The 22,229-nt window shown below is 23.1% G+C and overlaps 2 protein-coding genes across 2 annotated transcripts in view; both read right to left on the bottom strand.

Annotated features, from left to right (window-relative positions):
• LOC129616105 (uncharacterized) overlaps positions 1 to 7,234 on the bottom strand; it is a gene marked incomplete at its 3' end in the record, with an annotated part of 38,346 nt that extends 31,112 nt beyond the window's left edge. The window contains exon 1 of the mRNA XM_055531576.1: positions 7,087 to 7,234. Within this exon, the coding sequence (XP_055387551.1) occupies positions 7,087 to 7,149 (63 nt within the window). The remainder of the gene's footprint in view (positions 1 to 7,086) is intronic.
• A 4,841-nt stretch (positions 7,235 to 12,075) lies between these two features.
• Positions 12,076 to 16,574, bottom strand: LOC129616080 (fatty acyl-CoA reductase wat-like). Its single transcript, XM_055531550.1, has 5 exons — positions 16,397 to 16,574; positions 14,211 to 14,298; positions 13,015 to 13,837; positions 12,774 to 12,939; positions 12,076 to 12,453 (listed from the first exon to the last, which is right to left on the bottom strand). The coding sequence occupies exons 1-5, from the start codon at positions 16,549 to 16,551 to the stop codon at positions 12,090 to 12,092; spliced, it is 1,596 nt and encodes a 531-aa protein (XP_055387525.1). The 5' UTR covers positions 16,552 to 16,574; the 3' UTR covers positions 12,076 to 12,089.
• Between the last annotated feature and the right edge of the window lie 5,655 nt (positions 16,575 to 22,229).

The raw sequence follows: 22,229 nt of genomic DNA, 5'->3' as shown, positions 1-22,229 counted from the left end.
ACATAAAATTTTTTAACATGTGCTCTGTTATGCACATAAATTGAAAATTTCAATTTTAAAAATTGTAAAAAAAAAAAATTTAATTAAACAATTTTTTATGAACGTATTAAGGATAGCAAACAGAAAAATAATGTATTAAAAAATAATATAACAATTTATTATGTGTGATGGTCATATATTTTTACGGATCACATTGAATGGTAATATGAAAAGTATTGTAATCACATCACACTGCTGGACTTTCAAATTTTCAGTAGAAAATAACTTCCTTCTGTTAGAAAAAGGAATATAAAATCAATTTCCCGCACAATATCGCTGACTGAATTGCTTCTCAGTTTCGCTTTCAATTTCAGCGAATTGCCTCCCAGTTTCGCTCAGTTTTCTTGATCTTCATATTTGAGTTTATAGACCGTAAATTTTTAAGAAATTATCATCAATTAACACTCCGGGACTTAAGTGATTTACGAGAACGTTATTGCGGAATTGCCATACATGGTTTTACCATATCTGAGATATGAAAGAAGATATAGTTAAAAATAGTCAACGGTGCTTATTAAAATTTGTCTAGAAAAAGAAACGAACAACTTCTTAAAGGAATTTGACTACAGGAGGCGTATTAACAGAAACATCAGGTCCTTAAACTTATTATTCCAAGTCAGGTCCCGGACCTTATTTTTCAAATGCAGTTTTTATATTGGAAATTTTTATTTTTCATTGCAGCTCAGCTTAAATGACGTTATTAGCTTTCAATTTACTATGGAAGAAAAATTATTTCCAAATATAGATTTTCCTCTGTAACATTAACATTCCCATATGGCAAATAAATTAAATTTCAGATTGATTATAATTATTCTTCTCATTTATAATCAGCAATAATTTACAAAACTAATTAAGGGAATTTCGCCAAATGGTCTATATGCATAATATTATTTTACTTTAAGGGAATTGAACAAAAAATTGTATATAAATTTATTTTCGTAAATAGCTAGTAGAGATTTATTAAAAATTTGAAAAAAATAAATATTTAAATTAATGCTTATAATTTTACAATTTATTGCATTTAAATTACAGTATTGTAAAAATTGTTATTGGCATCTAACTTGCAAAGGCAGTGTTATAAAATCGAACGAAAATTGCAGTGATTTTATTGCATGAAAATCCTAATCGAATATTTTGCAAATAATTAATTTTTGAGGTTGTTATCGCCGTTCTACAAATTGTCGCCGTCCTATGAAATTTTTACTTGTTACTTGTTTTTATTTATAGATTTATTAATAAATTAACACATTAAAGCAAAATTAATAAGTCTTTGAATAAATCTTTAAAAGAGTGTTTGTCCCCTTTACTGAAATTACCTTTACACTCGTATTTATTTTATTTAGAAAACGATTACAATAATTGATTTCTTCAAAAGTCTTGTCATTTTAATCCATTCACTCACATAACAACAATTGCAAATTGAAATTCTGCAAGAAAGAAAGTTGACTATGCCAATTATGTGATACCAGTACAAAAATGTTTTCCATAAGCTATTTAACATTTCTAAAAACAAACTCTAATATTAATATTTCCAGAATGGAATAGTAAAGGGTTAAAAACTTGGTCGTATATCTACTTGATTTTGATATATACATATTGTAATTTGTATATAAGTTAAATGTAAAGTTGTTTTTGAATTTGTACAACAGTTATATTGCTATATTGCAACTTATGCGAAATTTTATTGAAACTGGCTTTACAGTTCCGAAATAAAAACTGTTATACACCTAACTGTTATACTCTAAAAATAGTAAACTGTTATACATAACTGTTATACAACTATAAAAACAATTTAACAATTTCTTGATTAACAATTGATAATTAATATTTTTTAAGACCTGGTCAGATCTGGTTAAATTCACACTAATCAAAAGCCTGTACTAGTGTTTATATCTCAGACGTTTATTGCCTGACGTTACAAAGGGCCGAGTGGTAAATTTATAATACCCATTCGAACATTCATTCACAGTAAAATAAAAATATTTACAATACAAATGAAAAGAAAAAAAAAATCATATTTTTTTTTTTAGTTTGTTAAGTGGTAAAATCCACAATGATTCTCGCCCCTACAAAAAAAAAAATTAAATAAAAAAAAAAGTCACCTTTTCCTTTTTTGATTGTTAACTTAAACACCGGTATCAGTTTTTCCTCTTCAAACTCAAAGAAAAGAAAAAAAATAAATTAAAAAAAAAAAAATTTTTTTTCACCTTTAAATATTTCCTTACACCTTTCCAATATCAAAGAATAAAGAATTTGTCAAAAAAAAAAAAAAAAAAATGAAAAATAAAAGTGAGAAAAAAAATTTTCCAAGAATTTTTCATTTAACTTGAGATCTCATTTAATATTATAAAAATGGTTGAAATTTTTAACCTTACCTTCACTTTATACCTTTTTTTTTATATAATACAGTATTTACTTATACATATATAATATTTGAAGGAAGATAAAAATATATGTAAAAAAAATATAGGTAAATAAAAGCCTATAAAAAAAAGCGGATAACCTTTTTATTATACTTAAATATTTTAGATGTTTTTTTCTTGTTTCTTTTTTTTTACTTTATAATATTTTTAATCTTTAATATAGGCTGATGTACATATATATATTTTAGGTGGGTAAGGTACAATTATATATAATGTATATATACATTTGTATTAAAGTACATTATAATGATTTTAATTAATTGGTTTCCTTGTGCAAAATGGGGGTTGTACACACGATTACGTGAAACACGTACATATTTTTCTTTTTCGTTTTTGTTATAAAAATATATTTTTTAATATTATTTTTATACTTGAAAATATTTTTAGGTGTATAATATTTTGTTAAACATGAACAACAAAAACTGTTTGTTTATTCTAATATATAATTACGGATACCAACTCATATACACAGAACAGTAAAATTGTGTTATATTGAAATTTTTCTGCAAATTATTGGTCATTCAATAATTAAAATTATAAAAGGGAGCTGTTGAACTCATCTACTATATATTACTTAAATTCACTAAATAAATTGAAGAAAATATTAAAATTTTAAAAAAATGTGTGTATATATTTATTCAGTTGATTGTATTTAATTAATAAATTATTTTAAAAATTGTATAACAGTTTTATTACTGTTATACAATTGTTATACAACTGTTATACAATTTTTTTTTTAAGAAATATTTAATATAATATAAAAATTTAATGTTATTATGAAAAATTTAAGCTATATTTGAAGAAAAATTATGAATTTCTAATATTGAAAAAATTGCATATTTTTAGGCAATATTCTTTAATTCTATTACAACAATGCATTATAATATTTGAAAATTTATTTTCTAAATTGCAAAAATAAATTTTTTTGTGCTCTACTCAGGATTCACCTTAGAATTGAATTATTGAATGTAGTTTAAACAGAGGTTGCTAATTAGGTATAGCAAAATTTCGTTATATGAAATTCAAATTACTAGTTCTATAGAATTCAAGGAGACATTTATATTATTAAAATACAATTTCAATTAATTATTAAAAAATTTTAGTAGAGAAATCTCTTAATAACAAAAAAATAAAAATACTAATATGTCAAAGGTCTTTGTATTATCGAGCTTTCACTGTATTCCCTTGCGTATAAGCCAAAATAAACCTTTTAAAGAAAACACTATTATTAATGAATTTGACTTTTATTAATTCTAATATCTTAAATTTTTCTTTTCTTATTTTAACTGATTTTCGTTTTTCATATTTTCCTTAAGAAAATCTTTAATAAAGGATAATATTATATATTATTGTAATAGTAATAATAAAAATAATAATAATAATTAAATTATTATGTTATTACTCTAACTATGCAAAAAAAAAAGATATTAATATTTCTATATACGAGTATATTAGTAATATTGTTGTCTTTATTTCTCTAATTAATATAAAATAGAGGAAAGATATTGTAATAATTTTTAACTGTTATAATTCTATATTAAAAATAATGATAATATATGTAAGTATATAGAGATAATTAAATTATTTTATATTTAGCAATGAGAATAAAAAGTAAATTGAATATTATTATTAGTTATCACGGTCGCCTTCATTTACGAAAAATGGTTTTCTTCAATGAATACTCAAGATTAAAAATAATATTTGAACTAATATGAATTGTATATATAAGTGAATTAATTGTTAATAACAAGAATGCCTGTTTTTAAAATATTTTTAATGAAATATTTAAAAAATTGCAGCAAATCTATGCCAGTAATATAAAATTGATGAATCTAGAAGGGCTGATATTATTTGTGTTCTTCCAGCTGTAAATTAAAAGAACATAATGCATAATAATAAATTGATTCAACTGCTTGTATACGTGATGGCCGTATGATCCTATAAGAACTGCTATTACGATTCATATAATCCCAACATGGCCAGAATATCTATTTTCCAGATAAATTTAATTTATCATTGAAATTATTAATGTTTTTGAATTTGTATGATAGTTATCCTATAGATCATATGACCTGAATGTAGTCCTTGAGATATTATCAAATTATAAGTATGAAATGTTAAGAATAAATTGCATTAACTACTGGGATCCTTTAAATCCTTTATATTAAAATATTTACTTAGTCTTAGATTATATATTAAAGTACATCTTTGTTTCAACTTTCTTTGTTCATAATTTCAATTTTCTCTGTTAATTAAATATATCCTTTTTCATATTCAAAATCCTTCTATAATATTCATAGCATTTCATTACATAAAATAAATGAGATTTACGTAAATAATAAAGGATATAAATTCATTTTTTTTATATATTCAACATAATAATAATTGTACAAAATTATTTTAATAAATTTATTTTTTAATAAATTATTTTTCCTTCACATCTTCTATAAATTATTTAGAGTGAAAATATTTTTATACTATCCCACATAACATACGGTACGATGACGTACACAATGTAAATAATACATAAATGATTAATCCTTATATGAACGTTTGTACCTACCACTCTCCCCTCCCCCCCGCCCCGTAAAATACTTAAAAGAAATTTATGTTTCTCTAAAAAATTGTATGTATAGGCGGATGACGGATATTATTCAAATATTGATTGCATAATTTGAGGAGCATATTAAATTTTTTTAAAGCTTTCAAAAATATTTTTACTTATTAAATAAATTTTTTTGCTATTTTTAAATAGAAAAATGAAAAATAAATAAATTTTTCTGTTATCAACACATTTACTGTACACATACAAACAAACAAACAAACGTACGTACACTGTTATATTTTTCCTTCTTTATAAGGACAATAAAATGAAATTTTTCTTTTTTAATTTCTTATTATGATTGCATTTTCATCGCCCACAACATTAAACCGTTACAATCTAAGAACATTATTTTTTTATCATACATTCATAATGTTGTTAGAATGGTATATAACAGTTAGACTATACTATTTACCGTTATTTTGTAGAAAAAATTATAATTTATACAATTTTTATGAAGGCGTTCTCTTTTTTCTTTTCTGTTATACTTAAAAAAATTTTTTTTTGATTCTATTTTCTCATCCTACGACCATTTTAGTTATTTTGTATTGAAAAATGTTTGAAAAGAAAAAAAAAATTTGAAAACCTAGAAATTAAAATTGTGGAAGGAAAAAGTTTTAAGGAAAAATTAAAGTTTTTTTTTGTTCTTTTCTTATAGTTTTTATTTTTATTTACTGGTTGTAACTAGGTTTATTACATAATTATGAAAGTTTGATTATTTATTGAACACAAAATTGCAGTTCAATATCAAATTACATGAAAGATCAATAATTTTAATAAAAGAAGAATAGAAAGAAATTTTAAAATTAGATATTGTGATTTCGTATTAATATATATAGGTGGGTCTTATATCGTAAAATGTAATTCTATTTCTGATGCACAATATGAGAGTGGTATGGTTAAATTTAAAATTTTAAAATAATATTCAAATTACGAGGGAATATAACAATTTTGTTTATTAGTAATTTGAAATTTTTTCTCTAAATTCGATTGAGAATTTTAATTACGGTATAGTAGAAATTAATAAATAAATTGCATACATACTTACTCAAATTTAAAACTAGTTTGAAAAATTTAATGACAGCCAAAGAAAATTTTGGGGCATATAGAGCATAGAGCAGGGTAAGTGATGAAGATGAATAAAAGATCATTTATAGTATCTCTAAATTTCAATCTGAGTCAAACCGAAATCTATGCTTCCAAATGATTATTTATGTTCCAAAGAGCAGGCCCATTATCAAACAATTCTTTTTAAAATTTTTAAATTTAAGATGAAAAACGTGGAAAAAGAAATTAAATATTTCATTAAAATACAATTTTCAAACACTTGTGCAGCAATTGTCTTGATTCGCTCAATTTTTCTATATAACAAACCAGGACCGGTGCCACAAAATTTTAATTTTGATATATTCAAAAATGCGGAACTATGCCTATTTTGAAAAATATTTGAGAATTAAAAATTTTATAATTAAAATTTTTGGAATCTAAGTCAAAAATTCGGGCCGAACCGGGACTTTAACTTATGTGTTAGAAAATTTCGTAATTTACCTCAGACGATTAAAGTGTCATTTACAAAATTTTTAGAATTCGGAGCCGTATTGCACCAACCACTTTCACTATAGTTTTGCTTCTATTTGTCAAACTTTTAAAAATGAGATTTTGTAAATGTATATTGTTCACTAGTATTTTGACTCTAGTTTCGTAATTGACAACGATAGCTGCTTAACGTAATTATGTCCAGTGCCCAAACCAATATAAAATTCTTATTTCTGTAATAAGAGACTCTCGAAGATACAAAGAAATTCAAATTAAGTTAAAACGAAAGCTGAAGCTGTTATGTTACGAAAACAATGAGTTGTTCCAATTTAATATTAATTTTAAATATCCGAAAGTGATATCAAATTGAAACTAAACCGGATCAACGGTAAGAAATTATATTTTAAGAAAATGAGAGCACCTAAAATTCAATTAAAATTTTCATGGTGTAAGATTACATTTTTTGTTTTTTTGTAATATTTTTACCTGACGTTGAAGTATATAACTGAATTCAGTTGCTGTGTTCCTTCTATTATTACTATTATCCATTTTTGATGAAATTTTCAATTGTAATATAGAAGATTTTTACAATATTTAAATATTTTTATATAATTTATTAAATATTATTATCATTTATATTAAAAAGTTTTTTTTTATTATTATTTATTCACAAGGTAATAAATCAAAAATTTCATTTACAATCAACATAATTCATGTAAATAAATCATAATTATTTATTTTTTTTTTTGTATTTGTTAAGTTTCACGGAACTAGTTTCTTAAGGAAATTATAATAAATTACAATAATTCTCACCTACATATTATTTATTATTTATAAGTGTGCCGTTATACCAAAGTTATAATTATTTTGTTATTTTACAAAAACAAAAAAAAAAAGAAATGGAAAAAAATGAATAGAATTTTTTTTTTTTAAAAATTCCAATTTATTGTTTCTTTTATCAATTTTCTATATTTTAGAGTTTTTCCTTTGAACTTTGTAATTTCACGCGATTTCTCTTGCAAGTAATTTTTTCAATTTCATTCATCAATATTATGTACTGCTAATTTTCTTTATTATTATATATGAGAATATTTTGATTTTATATATATTATATATGTGTTAGGGTATATAAGCGATTAATATATATATGTGATCCACAACAATATTCACATGATATTTTGTGTACAAAATTATTTAAAAGGTTCTATGCACATTCTTTAATTATGGAAGTTTTGTAAACTTCTTAAATTTTTTTTTAAATTACATGCAACTGTAATTAATAGAATATAAATTAAGTATAGTAACTCTTTTAAGTTAATATTACATTTAATTTATAATTCAATTATAACATTAAGATATTTTCCATTCATATTACAAAAAATTTTAAGTTTTATTACAAAATTTTGTTATAATTTTTTTCTGTGTATTATTATTGTATTTATCATGTTTACTAGTATCATTTCAGATAATTAACAATTATATTATTAAATTTTAATTCACAACATTAAAATGTTCTCAATTTTAATTTTCAACTGTAAAATTACAATTGTCTTACAGCTTTAATTTGAGTTATATGATGAGTGCATAAAATTCATTCGAGTAATACCTTCATAACACAAAAATTAATTCAATGGCATTAACCACACATAGTAAAAAAAGATAAATTTTCAAAATATCATTGTATTTTTGTTAAGAAATTTTAAAATTTCATTAAAATTCTAATAATTTTTTTTGAATTAATACAATAATAAATCACAATATATTAAAATATTTCAATATTAAAAAAATTTTTATTAATATTTTGATAAGAAACAAATATAAAACAGAACTTGATTAATAAAGGACTCTTTCCGTTTTTTACTGTTTTTGTTATTGTTCACTTATAATTTTTCTATTTTAACACGCTAATAATTTTAATATCATCACAATTTTACTATGATTTTTTAAAATTTTTTTTTCTCAGTGTACTATCAATTTTAATAATAAAAATTTTACAAAATATTTTAATTGTCATAAAAATTTTTTTTATAATTTTTTTCTTTATTATTACATATTGTCCAAATATCAACGTAAAAAATTACCCCAAAAATAAAAAATTAAAAAATAAAAAACAAAAAATCACGGACTGCTTTTTTTTTTTGGTAAAACTTCAACACAAAAAAAATAAAGAATTTTATTGATAATTTTGGATGTTTTTATCGTTTTGCGGCTTCTTTACTTCTATAACATCAACTCAACTGATGAATGTATTTTGATTGAAAAAAAAAGGATATAAGAAAACAAGTCTGCGAATATAAAAGAATAGCAAAAGAAAAAACAAAAAAAACAGCAAAACTTTACTATACACCAAAAAAGGATATTTGCCGTATTTTTTTTCTTCTTTATTTTTTTTTTTTTTTTTGTTTTTTAGTTAGAAAAAGAAAACTCTTCTCTAGAACTCTTATATTCATATAGTGTTGCTTTTCTTTGCGCTTTTTTTTTTGTGTTATATAAAAAGAAAAACAAAAAGATAATCACCGTCACCACTAACATATTTTTCGGTACATCAGGTCAGGTTCATAATAATAAAGGAAGAACACAAAAATAAAAACAAAACAAAGAACAAAAATAAAATTAAAAATTGGTATAATTTTGTATCTCACTGTTATTCTCATTGGTATGTTGTTGTTGCTGTTATTATGTTGATAATAATGATAATAAAGAAAACAGTAAATATTACTTCTCTCAATATTCTCTTGTATTCTCTCGATATAAATGTAAACTCTCTTTTTTTCACTTAGAATAAAATAAAAAACAAAATATAAAAATTTCAATAGCGCATAATCAATTCGAAAACTATTCGAACTTTTATATTATTGTTATAATGTTATACATATATGTAATATTTTTCGAATATAATCAGATGATACATGGTGCTTCATTACAAACTCTTTTTTTTTTTTTTTGTAAATTAATTACCTATACAATTTTATATTATGTATTATCTTATTGGCCTTGCAGATCACCCATTATCTGTACATTTTTAATTATATTCGCACTTTATACAATCACTAATTTTGTGCCATATTAATATTAGTGTTGTGTGAAAAGAATTTAACATTAATTTCTTGAAATTCTGTTTACTTTCAAGTTTCAAATAAAAAAATTTTGAATACTATTTGTATTGAAAATTGTTATGGTTATGCAGAATTAAATGCATTAATTTAAAAAAAAGATGTTTACGAGTTAAATTGGTAACGTAATTTACAAATCAAATATGTATAACAGTTAACCAAATGTGTATAACAGTTATAAAAATAATATACATAAATGCCTGTATATTATTACAATATAATATTTTTGAGCCTAAAAATATGCAAATATTTCAAATATTACAGTAAAAAAAAATCTTTAATTATTGGTGTATAAGAGTTATATTTGATATCAACCCATACCAAATTAAATAAAAGAAAACAAGTAATATTTTTTAAGTTATTTGTATTAAATATTTAAATTGATTTTTTAATTTTTGTACAGAAAACCAAGAAGAGAATTTTAATTTTAAAAATAATTGTAAAACAAAATTTTTTTTACAATCTGGGCAGCCTATATCAACTATCAGTTATAAACATATGTTTTTCCAACCACCTAAATATAAAATTATTTTATTTCTTTAATTTTCGAAAATTACATAATTTGTATGTTATGTTAAACAATATTTATAATTTTTCTCTTAAATTTCATTTCTTAGCGTAAACTGTTATACAGTTGGAGAAGCAGAAAGAGCGGATAAAAAGAAATTATTTTGAAACATCTGTATTACTATAAAATATTGATCTTATATTTAGTTTGTCTGAAGGTTATAACACATCCTTGAAATCTATTATATACTTGTATATTATTTCCTTTTATGGAAGAAAGCAACACATTGGATAACAATCTAAATTTAAATTCATACATATTTAATTGTTTACACAATTTCAAAGTTTTGAAGCAATATTTACTACAATATGCAATATTGTAGTAAATATTTCTTTAAAATAATAACTTGGCACCCAATTTTCCCAAGTCGTTTATACGATAGGCGTTACAGCAATTGAACATCAAGCATTGAACACTCGAATATCTCAATATTACCTAAATTTTAAATAATAATATTTTCCTTTTCAAAATTTTTCAAATTTCTAACTTGTAAATAATTATAAATATTCAACTTACCTTCTTAATAAAATCAAAGTTTTTAAGTAAACAAAATTTGACCTTAAACGTGAATTTAATTTAATGCCACACACTCGCTTGTGTTATAAATATTCAAAAATTAAATACACGCCATATAATATAATTAAAACATTGAGCGGCTTTCATAAAGCATTTAAATTAATTTAAAGCTTAAAGTTATTTTGAGTGGTGAAAAAGACGTATGCAGTCGTAATTTATTTCTATACAGACCAGATATTATGAAGTGTAATAAACTGATATTATTAAACTTAAATAAAATTATGAAATAATTAACCCTTTTTAAAAAAATACACGTGTTACCTTCGGGTCATAGAATGATCCATTTTTTTTATTATTTTATTATATGACTTATTTCTGAGGACTTCAGTTTTTAACAACAAAAACATTAAATTCAAAAAGAAATCAAATTCTGTTTGACAGTAAACAGAGGCTATCATTGTTGAATGACAATTCGCCGACCAAATATACTTGCAAAATATGTTGCTGTTGATTCTTTCTTGAATCCAATGAAAAATACTTACAAAAAGTTCTGATCAGCTTGCGACGAACAGTAATTTATATAATGTTGTTCGGTTCCAGTCATAAAGAACTCAGGTCTAAAATATAAATTGTCGCCTTTTGCAGAGTTATACTTAATCATCTCTGGGATAATTAAGTAATTTGTCGTGTCATCTTGTAAATATTTTCACATAATTCAAAGCAATTACAATTTAAATAAATTACACTTTTGAGATATGCCTTTATTGCATATTTTTCGTGCTACATGACAAAAGATACGTGGTCTAAGGTGCCATATAAATCTATGTAACACATATGTAATAAAAAGTTTATTCAAATTTCAATTGAATTCATAATTTAATAATAAATTTTAAATTAAACCGACTTTAATTACAAGTTTTTTTCATTTGAAATTACTTTGGGTCATCAAATGACCCGAAATAAACAGAAGGGCTAAATTTCAGTGTGCCTTGTGTTTGAAAATCATTTGTAATAGAAAAAATATGGTTGACTCTGTTTTCTTATTATTAATGAAATTCAATTTTTGTCCTTTATCTTTTCTGATCTTACCTTCCAATCGTATGCAATTATTATTCCGAACCTGGATAATAATGACTGTAGTGTTGTAAAAAACAATAATTAAAACCAACAAAAATTTTCAACATGTAACTATAAAGTCTTTATAATTGTAATTAAAATTATAATTAAATTTTATTTTGTACAACAAAAAAAAAAATCGAAAATATTAATAAATTAAATTCAAAATAATTTATTTACATATTCAATAAATATTTATAATTGATAATATTATAATAATTTGTAATAAAATAAAATAAAACGGAATGAAATCCATAAAATATTATTAATAACATTATATAAAACATTCTTAAATGATTATTTGACATTTTATTGTCTTTAAATGTTGCCATCATTATTTTCGTAACATATTTTACATAAGACACTTTAAATATATCAAAATCAAAATTTCTAATATCTGAAACATAAAATGATTGATCTTCGGGTGTCATTTTATCCATTAAACGTTTATAATTCGTATTATCAAATATGAATTCTCTGGTACAAAAATATCGTATTATCAGGAGAAATCTTTGTGTTAATCTCTGTTTCATCATATATCTATATATAATATTTAAATTAAAATATTTATTAGAATTTAAATTTTATCTAACATGATTATTTAAATGGCAACACTGATTATCAAACAAAAATATTTTATGATTGTGCTTTACATAATTAGTTAGATGGCAGCAGTGATAATCAAATGAAAATATAATATTGTGAATTTCGATATAATCAGTTAGATGGCAGGAGTGATGTTCAAATAAATCGATGTATGATAATAAATGATTTGAAGATAATGGCAACACTTGTTGGCAAAAACCAACAAAACCAAATGGAGAATTTAAAAAAAATTTAACATTTTTTCGTATACTTACTTAGATGACGGCTGGATTTTTTCTACAATAAATGCTGGCAAAAAATGCAATATTAAAGTATAATAGAAAAATAAAGCCTTATTAATTGTTGGCTTAAAGAAGACTGGGAAAAAAGTTTTTGATTCTATTTTATAAGCACATTCGGTTGATGCATTTTGTAATTGTACTAAAAATTTTTAATATATAAATTTCATTTAATTTAATTTTGAAAATTAATTTTTAAAATTTATAGAAAACTTACTCCATGTAACTGGTTTATCTAAACAAGAACATATATTAAATACTTCTGGTTCAATAATTTCTAATTGATTTTCTTGTTTTTTTATTAATAAATTTGTATTTTGTTTTAATTTCATTTGTTCTGTATGTGTATTCCAAATTGCAGCTAATGTTGTATTTATAACAAGATCAGCACTTATTACATTTGCAACATAATGTTTTCCAAGGCATATTGTTCTTATTAAACCAATACCAACACCAACTGTTACACCAATATGACCAGCTATTGAATAACACCAACCTGGTAATGGATCTTTATATGTTGATATAACAATAGATGGTCTTAAAACACATACCGGAAATTTTTTACCATATTGTCTAACTAAATCTTCAGCTAGACATTTTGAAAAAACATAATTATTTGGCCATGGTCTTGTAAAATTAACTGATAATGTATTTATATTATCAAATTCATTTTCATTAGATTTTTCATATAAATCAATTATTTTATTTGGATCCATTGGTGGTTCATAAAATTTTTCTTTAATATTACATAAATATGAATTACTGAATGCTGTTGATATATATGAAAAAACTTCAAGTTTTTTTATTTTTTCAGCAATTCTTAAAATTTCTCTTGTTGCTTTAACATTTGATATAATTAATGATGATAATTTTGCATCCATACGTACATCAGCTGCTGCATGTATAACAATATTTATATTATTATAAATATCATTTAATTCGATATCAGTTAAACCCATTAATTTTTCTGTAATATCACCTTCAATTATTCGAATTCGATCAAAATAATTTGGATCGTATTGTCGAAGTTTATCAAATTGCTATATTAAATAATATTAATTAAAAAATATGCCATCTTATATTATTGGTCCATACGCCATTTAGTTGAGTCCGAGAAAAAATGTTTAAATAATTTGATATGTGTTATAAATAAAAACTGTTATACAAAATTCTTGAGTCAACAAGCACATAAATGGCGTATGGGCTGAACAAATATTTTTGTGATTATAGTGTTTTAAACTAATTAAAATTGTAATATACATAATGACCTTATCTTGATGTATAACAGTGTAGCTAGTACAATGTTCTACATCATCTGTTAGAAAATTGAAAAATTTACAATTTTATGATTTAAAAATTTTTCAATAATAGTTATTAACATTAAGCTTATTATTTTAGCAAAACTTTACTTACAGGCTCTTTAAGTATAGATTTTAAACGATTTAAAGGTGATGTTGATTTCTTTGGTCGTATAATAACATAAACCATTTTGACATCTGACCTGTATAAAAGATATAAATTTTATAAATTTAAATTTTGTAATATAAATTTTTACACTATAAAGATAAACTTATTAAATATTAAATTCCGCAGTATAACAGATTCTGTTATATTAACTATACTATTATCTGTTATACTATTATAGTATAACAGATTCTGTTATATTAAGTATTGTAGTATAACAGATTCGTATAGTCAAATTATATTAAAAATCCTCGTATATATGAATGAAATCTTCAATAGAATTATATAATTTTAATTATAATCCAATATTTTTAAATTCAACTATATGACAATTACAACAAAATTATTTATAACTTGTTATTTTGAATATTTCTGAAATTTTCCACAATTAAAAAAAATAAAGTTGGGTCAAACCAATGGTTTGTATTGTAGCACTTTTCCCTTCAACAAATGAAAACTTTGCTTTTAAATACAGTCTATCTAGTCTATGTACCTATCACACTATTAAAATTATTTTCATTCATATACAAAACTATTTCTAGGCTTGCATATATTTAGGATGAATGATTTATGCAGTCTTTGAAATAAAGCAAAAATTAATATAAAGTGGGGTTAACATAATGCTCGATTTTAAGGTTTAATTTTGTGAGTTAAGAAAAATAATTATATTTTTTAATTTCATGGAATTTACCGTTAACTTTCTGCGTTAATAGAAATTTGAAAAAGCTTGCGATTTCGGAAATATAAGGTGTCAAAAATTCAAATTTTACAAATTTCAAGAGGCGATAACTTGAGAGGGGGTGGAGATGGAAAAAAAATTTTTCTAGCGAAATGAACTATTTGATAATGTCTAAAAGCTCCTAAAATTTCAAGCTTCTACAGGCTGTAGTTTAGAAAAAAAACGACATCAAAAATTTGCAAAAAAAGGACTTTAGATAACGGTAAATTTGAACGGCCATTTTGTTTTTCTAAAGTTTAAATATAGTATGCCGCGCTAGGGGAAGCACGCCGCTGCTTTTCTGTGTTTGCAAAATTTCAAAAATGCTTATGGTTTCATTGCAACAAATAGTTAAAAAAGGCCATTTTTAGGGTTTTGGGGGGGTATAACTTCTAGAGGGGAGGAGATAGGTAAAAATTTTGTTCTACAGAAATAAGTTTCTAGTAAAGATCTATGTACATATAAAATTTCAGCTTTTTATCTTCAAGGGTGTAGAAGTTTTGTAAACAGACACACGGACGGACGGACGGACGGACGGACGGACGGACGGACAGAGTGAAACTAATAAGCACTTTTTTTCAAAAAATTTTTGGAAAAGTGCTAAAAATTCCACATAACACTAGAGTTCTTTCAATATTTTATTCATTTCAATAATTTTCCATTATAAATATTTTAATTATAAAGGTTATGATAAACTTAAAAATGAATTTGAATGATAATGACTTAAAATTTCAATATAAAATGAACTGAACTAAAAACAAAAATTAAATTTAGTAAAATAAATAAAGTATAACACAATAGTATAACATAAATATGGTAGAAGAATTTAATTCCGGAAGTAAAATTCCAACTTCATCCTTTTTCAATTTTTTAAATAATATATGTGCATAATTATTTATTTGAAATGGTTATAATTATTATTGTTATATAACAGAATATATTAAATTTAATAATCATTAATAATTCATAATTTTGTTTATATAAAACCAAGGTCCATAGTTATATAGTTTTTGATTTACAAAGTACAATTTTTTCATACACAAGTTTTTCGATTTTATAAAATTTTGCACTATGCACTTTTTTGTTTTTTTCTAATTTATAATACTCGTATAATTTAAAATGAATTATATTAGCATATTAGTTTTAGAAAATTTTAAAATTTTATTATTATTAAATACAAAAAATATTAATATTTTATTTTTCATCTATTTTTATTTTGTTTAATAAAAAATTCACATAGAAATAGCACAATTATTATAAAATTTTTATTATACTATATTTCAAATATATGTAAATATTATGTGTATAACAGTCAAATATTTTAATAAATAATTATTATTATACAATTATTTTTAATTATCTGTTATACAAAAATCATTATGCTTTTTCTTAATAGAAAAATTTTTTGGACACTTGCCTTAATAATTTTTCTAAAAATAATTGTCCTAAAAATCCTAAACAACCGGTCAATAATATTGTTTTTCCCCTATAAAAATTTCTCATTGGTGAATTTTCCAATTTCGAAATTTTCTTTTTTGAATTTTCATCATTATTATTTTTGAAATAATTCATTATGATTATTTATTGAAATTTTTTTTTTTATAGAAATATCAACGAGATTTAAAAACAAAGAAAAATTTCGAAATATCCGAGAATTTCCAAAAAATTTATTTTTTAAAAAATCCGAAGAGTTAATCCAATAATGGTTGATATAAAACTAAAATAATTCCATATAAAAATTTTATTTTTCAAGTAAATTTTTTATATATATATGTAAAATATTAAAATTACATTATATACAATATTTAATATATAAAAATTATAAATAATAAATATTATTAATTTACTTGTAAAAAATAAAAAAAAACAAAAAAAAAGCTTATTTTTATTTAATTTTTCAATAAAATAAGGGAGGTTATGTGATGGCAACAAATTTTGCATATTGAGTTTTCGGTTGGAATGCACTTCTTAATAGTAGGGAAGCATAAATAAACTATTTTTAGAGAGGTGTCAGTCTGTCGACATCTTCGGTATTTCAGTCTGTCTGTCTGTGTGTGCAAGCGTAAATCTCAGGTTCGGCCAAACCGATTTTTATGAAATTTTATATGTGAATTTGGCTGTGTCATAAATTAATCGACTTTTGGAATATATTAGGCCTTGGGAACTGGACTTTTTTTCGAGCCAATTTTAGATTTTTACCTATATAAATAATCAATAAATTTTCTTGAAATTTAATATTTGAATTTGGGGTGTTAAAATAATGAACATATAAGTTTTCTGGAACGATCAGGACTCGGAGACTAAACTGGGGGCCGATTTTATATTTTTTACCATATCTACGGAACAGATTGATGAAATTTCTTGAAATTTAATATTTGAGCTCTGGTTATTACTAAAATTAACTTGCGAAATTTTTAACAAATTTGGATGGCACAAAGCGAAACTCTACTACAAGAACCAAATTTATATTTTTCTAGGTATGTTAACTAAATGCTTACGAACGCTTAAAAAAATTGGAAAGAAGTGTTTAAAAGTTACGTACAGAATTTTTATAATCTTCTGTAAGACTAGATAACACACATTGCGGTCGGTTATGTGCTGACCACATTAAATTTTTTTTATGTTTCATAATAATTATTGTAGAAATTATTATTGTTGTTAAGGCATAACCCATAGGGTACAATATTTCATAATTAAATGAATCAATAAATAATTACGCTTCATTGTGAAAAACACAAATTTATTTTTCAACAACTATCTAAAATCTGCACATTAGAATAGTTGCTATGATGAAATTTAATTTAAATTATAAAATTAATTACTCATTACAAAATTTTCGATGTGGATTTATAGGCATTTACTCACTACAAATCTATATTAAAACTTTTTTCGATTCATAAGTCCAAAGTTTAAACAGAGACTATAAGATCGAAATTCACAACAAGCATTATAAAATTGCCTTGCTCATTTAATAAAAAAAAAAACATACTGTTAAAACAATTAAAACAAATATTCAACATTTTATCTTAACACTTTTATAAAGTTATCCTTTTATTACGATATTATAATAATAAAAATGAAAAAAGAACAAGGACATTAAAATTCTTAAATAAACAAATCTCTTACATAATCCTAAACAAGTCATAAAATCATAGTAATACAAAAGCCTGTATATATATATATATATATATATATATACATATATACGTATATATATGGTATATATATACATACATATTCCCCTTAGAATAACGTGTACAGAATGTGTATATAAGTTTACATTTATGTTATATAATGAGAATAATAAAAATCATTATTCAAACTTGCCTTTATATACACAAGTTTACTTTAAATAGTTTTGAGCCAAGCGAACAACATAAAGGAAAACAAGCAGAAAATGAAATATCGTATAATATGTAAAAAAAAAGACAAGTGAACTCGAGGTTATACAGTATATCACATTTCCACATTTATGAATTTTTCAGTTATAATAATTACATTAAAAATATTAATTCTGATATAACTGTTATACAAATTTTTATTACTTCTATTTTACTTACTACATGTCAAAATTTTAATGTGTGGTAAAAATTAATGTTATACAATTCTTGCAGCAGGTCGTATCAGTATAACAATATTTACCTTTTTCGAAAATTTAAAAAGTATTTTGCCGAAAAAATTATGATACCATGTTGCTAGGTATATAGTAGTAACTTACATAATATATAACAGTTTTGTGAAAGATTTGTAATTTCGAGAAGTTTTTGCAAAGAGAAAAGGATTTTTTGGACTAGATAGAAATAATTGACAATATTAGAACATTTTGCTTACAATTTCATTAAAAATGTGCTAAAAAGAATAACAAAAAAATTAGATCTTTTGCGTAAATTGGAGCATATAAAAATTAATATCATACATTGTAAAAAAAAAGTTTAACAAAAAAAGTATACTGTTATTCTATTGTTTTGATTTTTTCGTAAAAGTTTTACATTTCTTTTCTCTTTCTTACGTTTTATACAATGTTATTTCATATTTGGGTACAGTATTAGGTCTTACATGAGAAAATCGTTTGTAAACCTTTTTTATGAAAAAAGTTCGCCAATATATAGAACACAATCCAATAGTATAACAGAATGTTATACTTATTAAATTTATAGGATATATAGAACTAAAATATTTCATGTTTTAATTCAAAATGAAAAGTCAATTAAAATTAAAACAACGTTACTATCGTGAAGTGACATAGCAGACATGTATAACAATTTAAGTGTTCAAAGATCCCAGAAATGAAAATTCATACAAATCTGAGCAATTTTTTTAAGGCTTTTTCCAACTAGAAAGAAGGACAAAAGTGAGATTCACTGAATGGATCGTGTTCCGATCGAATATAATGAGAAGAAGGTATAGCATGACAGTGATTTAGAACTTACAAGGGCATGCATGAGTCCAGCAGGTAATATTCAACACGGCCGCTTTCCGTGTAAATGTATATTAAGCACAGATGCTCAAATTTCTTTGTTTCACTGATGGTTCCTAGGCTGCAATAATCATCTTCGATAAGATATTAAAAAATTACGGTCTCTAATACAAAATATTATTCAACAAATATTATAAAAAAAATTACGAGATTCTTAATACCCATCTACATTTTTCCGAGAACAACAAAACAGTTTTGAATAAACTGTAAAAGGGCGTATCATTCATCATACATAAAAATGTCAAAATCCTCAGATTTATTTTGATTTAGAATTTTTTGTGTTTTATAAAAATTTGTAATGGTCAGCACTATACCAACAAGTGAAATAACAATAAAACGAGATAAATAAAAAAAAAATGAGAAATAAAAAATGACGAAAAACTCGGAAAAAGCTTTGCAATAAAATAGTGTTTTCTTGGTAAAAATACACAATAAATTGTGCTACTCCTAAAAATATGCAACGTGGTTATTTACAAAACTTTTCTCCTCAATAATAATGGTAAATTTTCTTTTAATGTTTTTATACTACCCTTAATGCTATTCACTTCATGTAGATGAGAAAGAGAATGAAAGATGAGAACTTGTAGGTGTAAAATAAAAATGCATGATATGTGCGTGTATGGTGTATCATAGGTAAACATAATAAAGATAAAACGTTTAAAAGAAATTTTAATTTTCTACACCTACACGCAACAATATAATCTACTAAAAAAAATAAAAATATTTTTATTATCCTTAAGATTTCATTTTGGTTCTTTTTTTAGAAATATTTCGTAATAAAATTAAATTACCCAAGTTGTGAGTAATTTCTTCAATTCATAAATAAATTATCTATGTATTTACCTATATAAACGTGTTATACATAATATGTGGCGGTATTGACTGAGAAAAATAAAAACCATAAAAGGATAAAATAAAAATTATGCTTTGCCCTTTAAATACAAATAAATGCTATATCCTTGCGTAATGCATTCATTCATCTTTCTCATCACATGATACTAGGGATAATATTTTATTAATATGTTCGCACTCCAATACGCTGCTGCAAGTATTAAAAATTGAGTTCTATACTTTATTTGAAAGAGCGGCTTAAAAATATTAAAGTTGAGAATTGAAAACTTTCTTACAAAACCTGTGTTCTTTTACTTAATCGGATCGAAGTAAAGCAACTATAATATTTGAAATATTTAATTTGCGTTCAAGTTGTCATCGGAGTAAAAATATACAATTATATTTACGATTAGTTTTGAGGACCAGTTCCCATAATATATCATTCTTTTTCTATTTACCCTAATTTCGATTAAAAGTTTCTATTTATAGGGACTATTCTCTCTTAACACTAATTTTTAAAAATTAGTAAATTCTGCTTACTCGTAATGTATGTAAAAATAGAGAGTAATTTTAAAATATTGAACTGCATTTTAGTGAACAACAGTTGAAAATATTAAGTAAGCCGTTTATTTAGAGCAAATAAATTACGGTTAATTAAACCTCACTCTCATTTTAGTCATTTAATTACTCATACATCCTCTATATTTTAATTCTTTAACAAAGATTTATTAAATTTTTGAAATTAAATTTTAACTCAATATGCAATTTTTTATTAAATACCTGCATATTGCATCCGCTACTAAAAATATAACTATTTACAAATTTTCCTTCATGATAGCTAGGAAATAAACTGAATAATTATAACAAATAAATAGGACATGTAAGGAAAGAGAATCACAGCACCAAAGTAAAAATAAAGTAAAAATAAAGTAAATGAAGAGAAAAATTAAAAACTCCTCAAAATATTACACACCTTTATATTACATTTTTTATACTCTACACTCTCCTTTTTATATTCTTCTTTATTGTATAACAGTTATAGAAGCCTATATCAAACAGTATTAAAAAAATTAAGGAGAATATAAGAAAGAGAGAAAAACAGAAACGAGTAAAAACAAAATGTAAAAGAGAAGGAAAATATTAAAAATTTTCGAATATACTCTCTTATTTTTCAATTTATGCTCGTGCCTATTACAGATATTTTTGTTCTCATTTCAGAGAAAAATATGCATGTTACATAATAAACTGAATTACCAACTAGTTTTACTAGTAAATTTATAATCGTAGTAATACACTGCAAAAAATTATGGGGCATATTTACTATATACTTAAAATTTACTTAAAATTTACTTAAAATTGAAAATTACTTAAAATTTCATATGATTAATAATTTTTTTTATATTTTCAACTTAAATTTCAGATTTTTGGGCTATAATTCGACCTATATTATATTTTCAATTTATTTTTTTTTTCCTGTTCAATGTTTAAAACAGGAAAATTTCCAAATTTCGATTTTTGTCAATAATTTTTTATATTATTTTCCCATTTTTGCTCATAATTTAAAAAATTTATGCTCATATGCTCATTTATGCTCATAATTGTAATATATAATTTTAAATTAGAATTAATCAACGTTTTATATTCAAGTCTCGAAGTCATTTTCATGGTAATTTCCACAATTTAAACTTATTTTTTTATAGTGCAGCAAAATTTATTTAATTTTACAAAAATAGCAAATATTATTTGACTAAAAATGTAATTAAAAATCCATAAACGAACTTAATTAAAGAGAACTTAATAATTAATTCCGATCATCATTGATATTTTCATGCGTTATTAGAATATTCAACTGTAGCAACCAATACGTCGTATAATTAATGGTTATTCGGGAACAGACTTAATTCTTAAAATCGTGAATATTGAAAAGCAATTCACAATTATG

This window comes from Condylostylus longicornis, unplaced genomic scaffold, assembly GCF_029603195.1.
Source record: "Condylostylus longicornis isolate FDR11 unplaced genomic scaffold, ASM2960319v2 ptg000162l, whole genome shotgun sequence".
NCBI lineage: Eukaryota > Metazoa > Arthropoda > Insecta > Diptera > Dolichopodidae > Condylostylus > Condylostylus longicornis.
This window is presented reverse-complemented; position numbering and strand designations above follow the sequence as displayed.

Excerpts from the sequence above, each read along its gene's own strand:
- LOC129616080 (XM_055531550.1), bottom strand. The coding sequence starts at position 16,551 with ATGAATTATTTCAAAAATAATAATGATGAAAATTCAAAAAAGAAAATT. Across the intron at positions 13,838-14,210 it reads AATCTATACTTAAAGAGCCT|CAATTTGATAAACTTCGACA; the intron begins GTAAGTAAAGTT and ends TATTTAATATAG. Across the intron at positions 12,940-13,014 it reads AGATAAACCAGTTACATGGA|TACAATTACAAAATGCATCA; the intron begins GTAAGTTTTCTA and ends AAAAATTTTTAG.